Source organism: Cheilinus undulatus, linkage group 16 (genome assembly GCF_018320785.1).
Source record: "Cheilinus undulatus linkage group 16, ASM1832078v1, whole genome shotgun sequence".
Lineage (NCBI taxonomy): Eukaryota > Metazoa > Chordata > Actinopteri > Labriformes > Labridae > Cheilinus > Cheilinus undulatus.
In genome coordinates, this window is record NC_054880.1 from 45,568,147 (window position 1) to 45,581,664 (window position 13,518).

Genomic DNA, 13,518 nt, shown 5'->3' on the forward strand with positions numbered 1-13,518 from the left:
GGAGGGGCATTTTTGGGGTTATTGTTCACGTCTGGTTCAGCTTGTGGCTAATAGAGGTATAATAAGCTGCCCTCATTAAAGCACTCAAAGCAGAGGAGATACAGATGGTGGATGGTAATAGACTGCGTCAATGAGGAGACGGATTAAATGCAAAGTGCTTCACATACCAAGTGTTTTCTGGGCTGAGTAATTCATGAGCACCATCTGCTGGAGAACGGCGAATAATGATTTCCTGTCCGGAACTTTCAAGAGTGCACAAGACTTCATTTTAGAGGAGAACACAGAGAGAAAACACATGATTAATGTACAGTTGAAAGTTTATTTGAAAAACCCTTCTTACATGCTTTTCCCAGTACTTACAATAATGTTCTTGGTTATGCACTACACATAACATTTCCTTAGTCATTACTGACGGTATGGTGAAAATGAGCTGTATATACAGTGAACACATGTATGACATCATTTCATGAGTTTAAATTATAGGATTTTTAACAATAAATAAATAAATGAAAGTGCAAAAACAGCTCTTCACACCCTTTACCCATTACATGAAGAACAGAAATCTTCAAACAAAGATGGTCGAGGCACTATATTGCTTCATTTATCCAAAAGCTTCTGACCACGACAGCTGATTAGCAACAATCACATCACTCATCCGTCTCTGCCCTCTCTGTGAGCTGCGGCTGCAGCTTATTGATCCGTCCAGTTCAGTGGAAGCACCATCAGCTTCCCTGTCTAATGGCCAATTAGAAACTCAACCAAAGCATCTTAATACTGACATAAAATCTTTCAATGATGGTTGGAAGGACTCGGTGACTCACAGGGAATAACTTCAGGTGGAATTTAGTAAATTAGGAGTCGTACTAAGGGGACAGAGTGAGGGGAAGGATGGCATATTTAATGTTTTTAGTATTTTGTTTTCTGTAAAAGTGGATCTTATTCTATCCAATAATAGAGAAGAAGAAAGGCATGATTTAGTGCTACAGCGTCTACAAATAGCCAAGTATTGCGGTGGCAGATTAAACAGAGTATGTCAGTGTTTGTCTGGATGTGTGGGGGATTTTGTGGACACGTTTCCAAAAAGGCAAGAGTGGGAGTACTACATCTAGCCAGCAGAGTCAGTCTCCAAAGCAGGGATGAAAGTTGACAGCAGTGGGATATATTTTGAGGATTTTTCACCAGACAGATAGCTCTCTTTAGAGATATTTGCCTCATAACGGGTAATTTCACCCAGTCAAATTAGATGAAATGGCAATTAATTGGTTTTATGTGCCAACACTTTTAGATACAAGAGCCAGAACCATCCAGAGACATCGCTAGACTGGAAGCAAATGTGCATCAGTGTGCTAACAATGACAGGAAATTATCGTTTTTGGGTACATCCTGAGCATTAATGTCATCTTAGTTTATCATACCAAAGAGACTTTTTAGAGTTTAAAGATGGGTAGGTTCCCAGTCTCTGAGGTCAGATTTATGCAAAGCTTGATCCAAAAATGAGCAACAGGACATTATCCCTGCAAAGCCGATTGATTAGCCAGACTCCACGCAAATCCATCTTACAAAGCTCTTGAACCAGACACTGTTTGGACCAATCAGCATCATTCTAGCGGGGGTTTAGTTGTAATCTGAGCCAACAGCAACTTCCATGCTACTCTTGGCTAGTTTGATTGACTATAGTAGCAGTTTTATCACAACTGGACACCATTTCTTTATACAATAAAGAGCAAAGAGTAGCACTGCAGGACTAAATTTGTAAATATTGCATAAAACTTTGAAAAAGCAGTTATCAAGAAGTTTATACAAACATCTTTTGGTAAGAAAAGCAAAAAAAGGCTTTTTAAGGGTTTGTCAGTGAAAGAATTCAAATCTATGTTGATTTTTGGTGTCAGTGTGTCACTTTTTCTTCTCTCTTGGGTGCTGGGGAGGGCTCTGGTTCTCTTAGGTACATGTATGGGGGTTACAAGGAAAAACGGTCGAAACACACTGATTTAAATTACCATAAAACACTTAAATACCTATTATTTTAACTCTCAGATGTACAATACACAGCCAGAAGTGTTGACCCATGTCACCTTTTTATCAGTTATTTTCTCCGATGTGTACGTCTGGTGTCAAGGTTTAACTGGTGTTGGACTAACTGGTGACACTCAGACATTATGCTATGCCACTCACTTCTCCGTTTCAAGATTTTATCAGTGTCTTCAGAGATGTTAATGCCACTTGGGAAGAGTTTGATTGGCCACACTGTATAATCACAGATACACAGTACTGTGCAGCAGTTTTAGGCATGTAGAGCGCTAATGGTTCTTCACAGGTCCTGATGTTCCACAACCCCGGGCTGAAGAGAGGAGGGAGAGCAGCCAGAATCAGTGTCAACACATTTGACATGTACGTGTGTCGCTCAGCAGTCAAGGTTGAGCCTAACAGCATTTCTTTTGTCTGGGCTTTTGCCCCCCTGGTAGTACACCCAGCAACCACTAACAGTTTTCAGGTGGGTTGTGGCAACCCTCCTACCTGCCCTAACAGTACCCTAGGCTATGTTTAAGCGTCACATCTACCCATAACTCCGCCCTAAAGCTGTGGTTTTTGTTTGTTTTCATCAGATTATTTTCCCATGCCCTTGGTCATGTACAAAGACATCAAGAGCAGGACCAGGGTTGTGTCAATCCTCCTTCCTGCCTGATGGGGCCCTCAGGTGGGTGTACTCACCATTACACGCCTTACTCTAGCCTCAACTTTTGGCCCAAACATGCCTAAAACTTCTGCACAGTACTGTATGAAAATCTATCTGGCATCTGGACATAGTTAAGGTTCTAGAAGATACTATGCCTCTCCTCCAAAGGGCTTCATAGCTCAGTTTTGGACTAAAGACGTGAAATATCTTCAAGAACCTTAACTATGTCCAGTTTCCCCTTTCTGGATCAAGCTGTGGCTGCACAAGAACTTAAAGGTCACATATTTTAATCCTTTAAGACAAGTTTATATTGGTCTCAGAGGTCCTCAAAACATGCCTGTGAGGTCTGTTGCTAAAAAAACCCTCCAGTATTGGATTTTTGGATGTCTAAAAACCCCTCTGTTTCAGCCCTGCTCAGAACGAGCTGTTTTTGTGTCTGTGGCTTTAAATGTTACTGAGTTGTCTGACTCCGCCCCTGACTCCACCCCTCTCAGGAAATGAGTGTGACTGGAGGAGGGTGGACCTTTCTTCCAAGCAGGGAGGGCCAACCAAACTGTTGTATTTAAATTAAATGTAGAACTGGATGACATGTAGCTTAGCTTAGCATAAAGACTGAGACAGGGTGAATAGCTAGCCTTACTTTCTCCCAATTTAAGAACACTTAAGACAGTGAGGCTGCAGACCACAGATTTCAGACACCCCCCCTTGCAGACCACTACTGTGAGATGCTACCTCTGTCAGAACAGAAATACATGCTAAACATTTGAATGTAAAGCTGATTAAACTTTCATTCGTTCATTAAAAACCTGGTCTGCAAAACAGAATTACAGAATGTTTGATGAAGCTGAGTAAACAGGAGAAAAGCCTGTCCTCCATGAAAATACTCAGACGCAGCTAACGCAACTAAGGCTACAGCTATGTCAGCTATGTAGCTAATGTAGCCTAAGCTAACCAGGCAACACTAGCTTTGATAGTTTTAGCTATGTTTGCTAAAGCTCACATTTCAAAAGCTAGAGCTAACGTAGCTACATTGGCTAATATAGTAATACTGTAGCCTGTTTCCAGAGTGGTTATTTCATAAGTGAAACTGCCGTCTGAGATTGGCGGTCGGCTGCTAGACCCTCCTCAGAAAATTTAGAAAACAGCACCTCTGTTACAAAGTGAAATGGATTATATATTTTTTAAATAATGATTTTCTATGTGTGATCTTACTCTTGCCAAGAGCATTTTTTCATTAGTCTTTACATAAGGATGCAATAGCACAAATGTCTTTGGCAGAGGCATACAATGGTATGTAAGAGCTAGCATGGGGGTGGCTCTGGGATGCCATAGCTTACTGCTGAGACATGCCAAGGCGTCGTGGGCTTAACTCTGGATGGAACACCAGTGAAGTGAGATGGCTACTTGATAGGACCAGCTCTCGCTGCCCATCTCCCATTAGATTCTGAGAGCCAGTGAGGGCCACGTGGTAGGTAAGCTCGTATCAGTGCTGGTTGAAGATGACAATGATATTTCAGAAGTGGTGGCAACCAAGGGCGATGGAGTACTTATCATGGGATGGTTTTCTCGACTGAGTGCCTATCCTTACATCAGGGAGCAGTTTCCTGTGGTTATTTTAATGGTAATGGATGTCAAGGGATTTCCCCATTATTCATTTAGCCAAGCTCATCAGTTTCATATCTAAAATCTGGGCACATAAAACCAACATTTTCTGCATGGCTACATATCAGAAGTGGTTTCCTTTGAACCCACTATTTCGCTTCTAATCTAAGCATGGCCTGATGTTAAAGCTCTAAATAATGGACAGTGTCTGTTTGGAACCACAGCAGTGATTTAAAAACTGGTCAGTAGTGACACGTTGTTGTCAGATGTACAGTATGAACAGTATCAGTCTGAGCTTCAATAGCCAGTCAGTCCTGACTCCTACCTGACCCCGATGGCCAGCAGCAGTCCAGACTACTCCTGGGGTCCTGGGGCTTTCATTGCCATGCTGGCACCAACCATACCAGGATAACTCCGGTTCCTCCTCATTCCATCAGGCCCAAAAGGGGAGCCAGATCTGCGCAGCCCACCGAGAGGCCCCAGGATGGGACTGGGACTCACTGCTCTGCCCCCTGGAGCTCCAGCCACACCCAGCCGCTTCACCTTGTCCAGCAAGTTGAGGTTGTGGACGGTCACGCTAACGTCCGTTTGGCTTTCACAGTCCCTCCCTCTCTGCCTGCCCCTCATTCTGCCTGTTACCTCCTTCAGGATCGAGCGAGCCGGTTTGGAAGCAAGGAAGTTGTCATAGGATGGGCTCTTGAAGTCGAATCCAGCTGGTGTTGGTGCAGCTGAAGCTCCCTCTCCTGTAGGTGAATTGGGAGGGGTAGAAGGGCGCAGGGGGTCAGGGTTTGGTGCTCTGTTAGGAGCGATGGAGGTACTGAGTAAGACGCCTCCGTTGCCCTGACTTTGCTCCAGGCTTGGGCTCTGGTGATACATCGCTGCAGAGATCCCTCTCTCCTGGAGAAGGCGCACTAACCCCAGGGAAGTGCTGGTGGTGCGTGTTGCATCTCTGCAAAAACAAAGGGGGGAAGTTTTGAACCATCAACGAAATAACTGGTAACTCTACAGAATTCCCTTCAATGCCTTTTATAACAAACTTAACTGTTAATTTACGGAAACAGCAACAAACTCTGTGTGATTTAGAGTGGCTGGCTTTGTTAAGTCTCTTGACAAAGAAGGGACCCTACCTGAGGTTAGTTGAGGATTCAGATGGCCTGAGACTGAGCCTGCGGGGTGTGCAGGGTGTAGCAGCTGGAGTGCCCAATAAGGAGCTGGTCATCACACATGAGGACGATGATGGGACTGGGTTAAGACTGTCAAGAAGATAAACAACATGATAGAAAAAAGAGACTTTCATTAATGAAAAAAGGAGCATTATTTGTGGTTGCATGGGCATGAAATCCATCGCTCAGATTTTTTTAAATTTCTATCTAAACACATAGCAGACAAATATTGTTGTTTGGCCATGTTAATACCTCAAAAACTGTTGTTTGGATCTTACATGGCCATTGGGATTAAATCAAATTTTTAAAAAGGATTCTAAACCCAGCAGATATCAGGCCTGGAGTGACTAATCTGGAGAACCGGGTGAATTCCTGGTGGTCCTGGCTGGTTCTTGGACCTGTAAGGGCTGATATATAGTGATGATAAATAGATAATGTAGGCTGCATGTGCCAGAAATAAAAACAAGCAGGGAAGCTCATCACCACTTCTGTCACTCTCCTGCATCTCTCTTTCTCTGTCTCCCTCTCTTCCTGCATCTCCCATGTCATCCACTCCAGTGGCCAACACTAGCTTGGTCAACGAGAGTGTCCGTCTGATTGGAAACACTACCGTAACATATTTGGGCGTGCTCCTTGTCCATTGTTCCTCCTTTGACCAAGACAGTCAAGGTGATAATGGGGAGAGAATGATGGGTTATAACTAGAGGAAAGCTGGTGAAATAGTTAGATTAAAAAATGGAAAGCTTTAGAAGCTGACGCAGCAAAATATGCAAAGCTTTTCTTCTTCTTCCTCTTCTTCTTCTTATTATTGTTGCAAGCTTGCAGCTTGATGTAAATGTGCCAGGTGAAGATGACACAGGTAAGCTAGCACTAGCTATCAGATATGCAGCACAAAACCCAACATACACTTTGCAAACCACCGTCAAACAAATAGATGAGCTCTTTTTAAATATTAGATATTGTAAAATATCACTATGTGTCTCTTCTGTGATGAACCCACTAAATCAGTTTACTGCAGACAGGAAGAGCCATCATTGCTAACAAGCACAACAACAGTATAAAGCTGCTGTAAATTTTAAAACGTGCCTAGGGTTAGGGTTAGGGTTAGGACCTTTAAACTGGAAAACCTGTCCTTAAAAACAAAAGAATGCCATGGTAAGTCATGATCAGGATGTAGTCAACATTTTTTAAATAGACAGAGTCAATGGCTACGGACCTCCAAACTTCATGTGGCCTTCAGATTAGCTCAAGAACAGTGGTAGAGAGCTTCATGGAATGGGTTTCCATGGTAACAGCTGCATCCAAGCCATACATTACCAAGTGCAATGCAACACGTGGGATGCAGTGGTATAAAGCACGCCGCCACTGGACTCTAGAGCAGTGGAGACGCCTTCTCTGGAGTGATCAATCATGCTTCTCCATCTGGCAATCTGATGGACCAGTCTGGGTTTGGCGGTTGCCAGGAGAACGGTACTTGTCTGACTGCATTGTGCCAAGTGTAAAGTTTGGTGGAGGGGAGATTATGGTGTGGGCTTGTTTCTCAGGAGCTGGGCTTGGCCCCTTAGTTCCAGTCAAAGGAACTCTGAATGCTTCAGCATACCAAGAGATTTTGGACAATTCCATGCTCCCAACTTTGTAGTAACAGTTTGGGGATGGCCCCTTCCTGTTCCAACATGACTGTGCACCAGTGCACAAAGCAAGGTCCATAAAGACATGGAGGAGAGAGTTTGGTGTGGATCAACTTGACTGGCCTGCACAGAGTCCTGACCTCAACCCCATAGAACATCTTTGGGATGAATTAGAGTGGAGACTGAGAGCCAGGCCTTCTTGTCCAACATCAGAGTGTGACCTCACAAATGTGCTTCTGGAAGAACGGTCAAAAATTCCCATAAACACACTCCAGGTGTGCAAGCTGATTCTGACCTGATTTTGAGTCGCACAACTGGTTTTGCAGATTGAATAAAATCAGCCTCAACTTTAACGGACATCATGAAAGACTTTGATTTAAAGAGAAACGCTGAGAAACACATGACAAATCATGCTGCCAACCTTGGTGTGACCCGCGTCTGTTCGTCAGTTGGATGGAGGATCCGACAGGTTGTGAAGGTGTAGGTAGAGCTGGTGTGGGCCATGCATTTACCAGGGTAGTATGCAGCTGCAAGCCACAGATACAAAAGTCATCAATAAAACAATACTGAGCATGTGTTCAAAAAAGGCTCAGCAATAACAAGTGTAGGAAAATGTAAGGTGTGCACTCACCCAGGACGTCAGTGTTGCTGAGATGTGGCGATGGTGATGGAGAAGGTGGAGAAAGTGGGGCAAGGCTGGTCGGAGGTTGCCCGAGGTTGGGGTCACTTGTGCTGGATGTGGGCGGCACTGCTGGTGAGGCTACTGCGGAGGAAGTGGGAAGATTCTGGAAGTACTGTTCTCCTGGTTCATCCTCCTCTAAGCCCCCCCATGGATAAACCTGTAGACAACCCAGGATGGCAAAGGAGGAAAAGTTCAGTTTATCACAGATGCATACGTGTGGGTGTAGTGTAAAATTCACTGTAGGGTCTATGTTAATTCACATTTATCCAACACTACATTGTGCAAATACAGTCTGTAATGTACACTGCCTGGCCAAAAAAAAAGTTGCCACCTTGATTTAACTAAGCAAATAGGTATGGGCCTCCTATTGGATAATTACTGCATGGGCGATTATCTTTCAGCTGGCAACAAGTTATTTAACCCCAGCTGATGCAATGAGTAACTTCTCATTTCTTAAACAATAGACTTTTTCTTCCCTAATGGCACGGGCATACTCCAAGATGACAATGATTCATCGGGCTCAAATTTTGAAAGAGTGGTTCAGGGAGCATGAGACATCATTTTCACACATGGAATGGCCACCACAGAGTCCAGACCTTAACCCCACTGAGAATCTTTGGGATGGGCTGGAGAAGGCTTTGCGAAGTGGTCAGACTCTCCCATCATCAATATGAAAATTAAAGCAACACTGGATGGAAATAAATGTTGTGACATTGCAGAAGCTTATCGCAACAACGCCACAGCGAATGCGTGCTGTAATCAAAGCTAAAGGCGGTCCAACGAAATATTAGAGTGTGTGACCTTTTTTTGGCGGCGACTTTTTTTGGGGGGCCAGGCAGTGTATCTTTTTTAGTCATTTGTGCCATAGTATATAGCCATCTTAAAAATGTAAATGCCTTTTCTTAAAAACAGAATAACAACCAGTTAAAAAGTAAAAAAAAAGGGTGGTGAAATGGGAGTGGGGTAGAAGTGGCAAAAATATAAGCAAAAAAATGCAAAAAATAATTAAAATGGCAAAAATGGGCACAGAGTGGCAAAAGAAGATCAAAAAGTGGCAGAAATAGGTTAAAAGAAGCAAAAATGTGTGGGAAATGTGGTGAAATGGGATTTGAAAGAGGGAAAAAGTGGTTTCAATTGGAAAAAATGGGCATAACAAATAGTGAAATGTGGTTGAAATGGGAAAAATAAGAGTAAAAGTGGTTAAAAAAAGGATTATAAGGGGTAACAATGGGTCAACAGAGGCAACAATAGGTGCAAAGTGTTAAGAATTGGTTTGGAAGTGGCAGAAACAGGCAGAAAAAAGTGATGGAAAGGGTTTGAGGTTGACAAAAAAATGGGTTTAAGGTGGCAAACTGTGTCAAAATTGGCAAAAAATGGCAGGAAAAAGTGATGAAAATCGGTTAGAATTTGGCAAAATTGGTGTAACGTGGCAAAAGAGGCAAAAATGGGTCCAAATTGTACAGGAATTGATAAAAAAAAATGAGATGAATGAAAAATATTCTTCATTTTTTTAAGGCATCTGGTGACCCCCAAGGGGGTCCCGACCCCCACGTTGAGAACCACTGCATTACATAAGGTAGGAGGGAGTACACAACTGCTGCAGAGCAGAGTCTACGTTCAGGCACACCCCTGAAAACGAATGTAGTTCTTAACCCATCCCTTTCAAGTTGAATTAAACCAAACAAGCTCTTCCTTAGTTGTCCGCTCCCATTAAGGTTAAAGAGAGATGGATGGTTAATTAAGCAAAAAGACTACTTCCCTGTGATAAACTGCTGCCATTAGTCCTGCACACTAGTCAGTCTAGACTGGACTTCATTAAAACTTAAAGTAGACTTTAAATCACACAGATATTTGCCAGAACAGAAGCTGTTTAATTCCCACTGAAACGTATGACTCTCTACCATAGAAGTGTTTTTACATGAAGATGGTCTCACTGCAGATGCGGCCACACACACCTGTTCCAGCTCCAGTTCCAGGGGTCTGTAGCCCTTTGACACGACTCCGGGCCGGGGATCCAGAATGACACCGAGGTGAGGCTGAGCTAACTGCTGCCAGTGATGCAGGGTGGCAGAGCCTGGTGGAGAGGACAAATCAGAAATGTGATCATATGTGTCTGATAGAAACCATGCTCTTTTATATCACTAAACTTTTATATTTCACTGACTTTACAGGACAGCTGTTACAGCTGTTATAGTTAAATAGACTTTACTCATTCACTATTATGCATATGTCAACATTTTCTTCTGAGATGTTGCTGCAGGACCAATGGGACAGCTATTATCTATGTTGGATCTCATATAATTTAGATATTAAATGCAATTAATCAGTTGATCTTATGGAAGTCTGCAGAGCAGTCCAGGCAAGGGTAAATAAACGTATGTGTTCAATAAAAAAAAAAAAAAAAACATATCTTTCCAGGAGTCTGTCTAATATGAGCTGCCATGAAAGAGTAAGTGATCAGAAATAATGAGAAAGAATACAGGGACAGGTGAAGATGATAGTGAGCAGAGAGTGGTGATAAAAATGAAATGGAGGAGTAATGAGAGTAAGAAAGGTTTTTATTAGTCAAAATGTTTATTTAGAACAGAAAACAAGCAGTGACAGAATGAGAATTATTCAAGAACAAAGGTAATAAATGATGAATTGAAATAATAGTGAAGGAAAAACATAAAGACAAGATTTTTAATACAAAATAAATAAGAAAGTATAGATGGAAAATAAGCAAACGTGGGTTAAAATAAAAAAATGGCAAGGTTTTTATATAATGGGGATGTATTACGGGATAGTGAAATACAAGATGACACCAGCAGAGGGCAGCACAGACAATCTCAAAAGGTTCAACCCACACTGAATTACAATGTGATTCCTCCCTATACACTCATGGGACATCCCACCATCAGCTGAGTGAAGCGACCTCTGCTAATGTGGATGTCACAGAGACAGGGGGATGGTTTCAGATCACTCAGAGAATAAGAAGCCTATCCCAAAGTCTCATTAAAATTTCCCAGAATGAGAAATATCTCCCTGTATTTTTGACTTCCTGGCATTTCTTTTATGTGAGCATCCCATATGTTTAACGTCATGTTTATAACATGAACAGTCCCTGTAAATATGGATGACTTGATCAGTTTAAAACTAACAAATGAACAGCCATTACGAGTACATCTTAATCTAATTCAGCACAAATTACACCCTTCCCCGTCTACAGCCATCCTCTGGGCTGTGTGTCTTTGTAATAGCTGTGTGGAGAGGAAAAACTGCCTGACTTGTGATGATGCATCAGAGACCAGAAGGAGTTGAAGAGCATCAGTGACAGAGGCCTCTCGTTCCTTTCTATCGCTGCTTTCATTCTCTGGCTACCGGCTCGGTCTCTAGCCCACCTCCTTCCTCTCTCCCTCTCTATCCCTGCTCCCGTCTTCCTCGCCCACCCCCAGATTCTCTCCCTTTCCCCCTCGAGTGTCCTCCCGAGGCGACTCTCCCGCCTCCTCTCGCCCTCGCTCCCCCAGCTGCGCCTGCTCCCTTTCTTTGTCCCAACCCCTCTGTGTCTGTCACCTTCCCACTTCCTGCCTGCCTTGCAGGCCTTCCCGCTCTCCCTCCCTCCCTCACCTTCAAGAGGTTTGACGATCTGGAGTTTGTCTGGGAGGTAAGGCCCTCGTGAGGCCCAAACGTGGATGTTCCCGAGGGACATGATACTTTCTGAGGGGGTCATAACGCTCTCCTGGCCCAGGGCATCGTTTAGACCTCCGTGACCTCCCCGTCTTCGATCTCTCTCCTCTTCAAAGAAGCGTCTTTCGCTCAGGTTGTTCTGTCGCCGTAGAGACAGGCGGCGCAGGGCGAGGCGGAGGTCTTCAGCTCCGGTGGACTTCTTCTCTCGGACCTCTGAGCTGCTGCCAGGACAGAAATCAACATTTTTCAGTTAATAAACTTAAAATAACTCTAAATACTTTTCACTCTCTGATTCCTTTGGATTTGCTACACATGGTTGTCCAAACTATGGCCCGGGGGCCAATTTTGATCAGCCTGCAGCAAATTCTAGGAATAAAATAACATATGGGCTTGTGCTCGGCTGTATTTCACTTCATAGTTTCATTATAAGACGGTGCTAGCATGCTAATTCTTTTGCCACTAAACTAAGACAACACTGTCCAAAGTAAAACTATTGGCAATCGGAATAATAACATCTTGTTTCCTAACTCCCTAATAAGTTTTGGCAGCAAACAGCAGTACCAATAATATCCCAGGGGCGGAGCCAGTGGCAGATAGGGCCAAATAGGGTCCCCTGACATCTGAATGGCATCCCCAAAAACCTGGAATTGATCTGCCCTAAGCACGCTTTTGGCCAATCACTCTCATGCTACCTTGCCTGTCCATGCTCTCTCTGCAAACTGCTCTTTCAACCCTCCTCCACCCCAGCTCCTCCTTTATTCTTCTACTGACGTAATCAATGTCATATACCTTGCCTTGCTGATACTAAAGTGGCCCCAACATCCTTATATATTTCTCTATACGGCCCTCAGTGGAAAAAGTTTGGACACCCCTGTGCTACTGTATAAAGTAAGCTCCCTCTCACTTGTCCTGGTTGGATGTCGTCTCCATCAGGATGCTCTGCGTTCGGTTATCAAGGGCCACACTGTCCCCACTGATGTCACATCCGTAGATGCTGGAGTGTGGGGTGGAGAGGCCACTGGACTGGGGGGATGTACGGGTGGACAGAGACTGGTTGGAGCCCGGGATGTTGGAGCTGGTTGGAGTCAGAGAACGCTGACGGACCGTCTTGTTGACAGTCTTGACTGTCTCAAACACCCGTTTCCTATGGCTTCTGCACACAACAAAACACAGAGGAATTAGCCAAAAATGTATGTAGTTATTTCGTATTGGTGATTTGTTTAGAATTACATTTTTTATACACGGCACTGTTGCTCATGTGTGTCATTATGGCTCAGCTAGGTTGGCATCCATGCTATCGCTGAGCCTCCACCATAAAACCCTACACTTTTACTCTTGTGACTGAATTAAGCTAACCTTCTTATTTTCTACCTAAGCACCCCTACATGTGGCTAGATAGCTCAGGGGTGTACATTGTTGACCCTGAAATGGGATAATGCGATTATTCTTCAGACTCTTTTATTACTACATTATTAAAGGATGAGAGATATGAAGAGATGGTCTCAGATGTCATACATTTGTATATATTGCTAACTTCACCAGCTCAGTATCAGTATTTTATTTCTACTATCCTTGGTGCTAGCCAAGTGACTTTCTTCAAAATACCAGTCTATTTAACGACGTCCAATCAGGATTTAGAGCCCAGCGTAGCACTGAAACTGTATTAATAAAGTGACTGATGATCTACTGTTAGCTTCTGACAGCGCTCTTCTCCCTGTCCTTGTTTTATTAGATCTCAGTGCTGCTTTTGACACTACTGACCATCAGATCCTGTTACAGAGAATTACAGGAGTAGCATTAAGCTAGTATAAATCCTATCTCTCAGATCGATCTCAGTTTGTTCATGTGAATGATCAGTCTTCTACTCACACCAGAGTTAGCTATGGTGTTCCTCTGGGGTCTGTGCTTCTTACTCTTTACATGCTTCCTCTAGGTCATAGGTTCCCAAAGTGGGGTTCGGGACCCCTTGGGGGGGTCGCCAGAGATCCCAGGGTGGGCAGGAGGCTTTTCTGCTCTGAGGCTGTCAAGATTAGATTGGTATATATTAACTAGCTCATGGCAAAACTTTACTTAAATAGTTTACACAAACATTTTTTGGTATAA

At 43.5% G+C, this 13,518-nt stretch overlaps 1 protein-coding gene across 2 annotated transcripts in view; it reads right to left on the reverse strand.

The window, feature by feature from the left end:
• Positions 1 to 354: 354 nt before the first annotated feature.
• Positions 355 to 13,518, reverse strand: part of LOC121524461 (trafficking kinesin-binding protein 1-like) — a 32,486-nt gene continuing 19,322 nt past the window's right edge. Inside the window, exons 11-18 of one of the 2 annotated variants that reach the window (XM_041809862.1) lie at positions 12,320 to 12,568; positions 11,356 to 11,636; positions 9,705 to 9,823; positions 7,699 to 7,906; positions 7,489 to 7,594; positions 5,404 to 5,529; positions 4,602 to 5,225; positions 355 to 2,338 (exon numbers count right to left, since the gene is read on the reverse strand). In XM_041809862.1, the coding sequence (XP_041665796.1) occupies positions 4,631 to 5,225; positions 5,404 to 5,529; positions 7,489 to 7,594; positions 7,699 to 7,906; positions 9,705 to 9,823; positions 11,356 to 11,636; positions 12,320 to 12,568 (1,684 nt within the window). In that variant the 3' untranslated portion in view covers positions 355 to 2,338; positions 4,602 to 4,630. Of the gene's footprint in view, positions 2,339 to 3,108; positions 5,226 to 5,403; positions 5,530 to 7,488; positions 7,595 to 7,698; positions 7,907 to 9,704; positions 9,824 to 11,355; positions 11,637 to 12,319; positions 12,569 to 13,518 lie in introns of those variants that run through there. The other variant, XM_041809863.1, reaches the window with a different exon arrangement.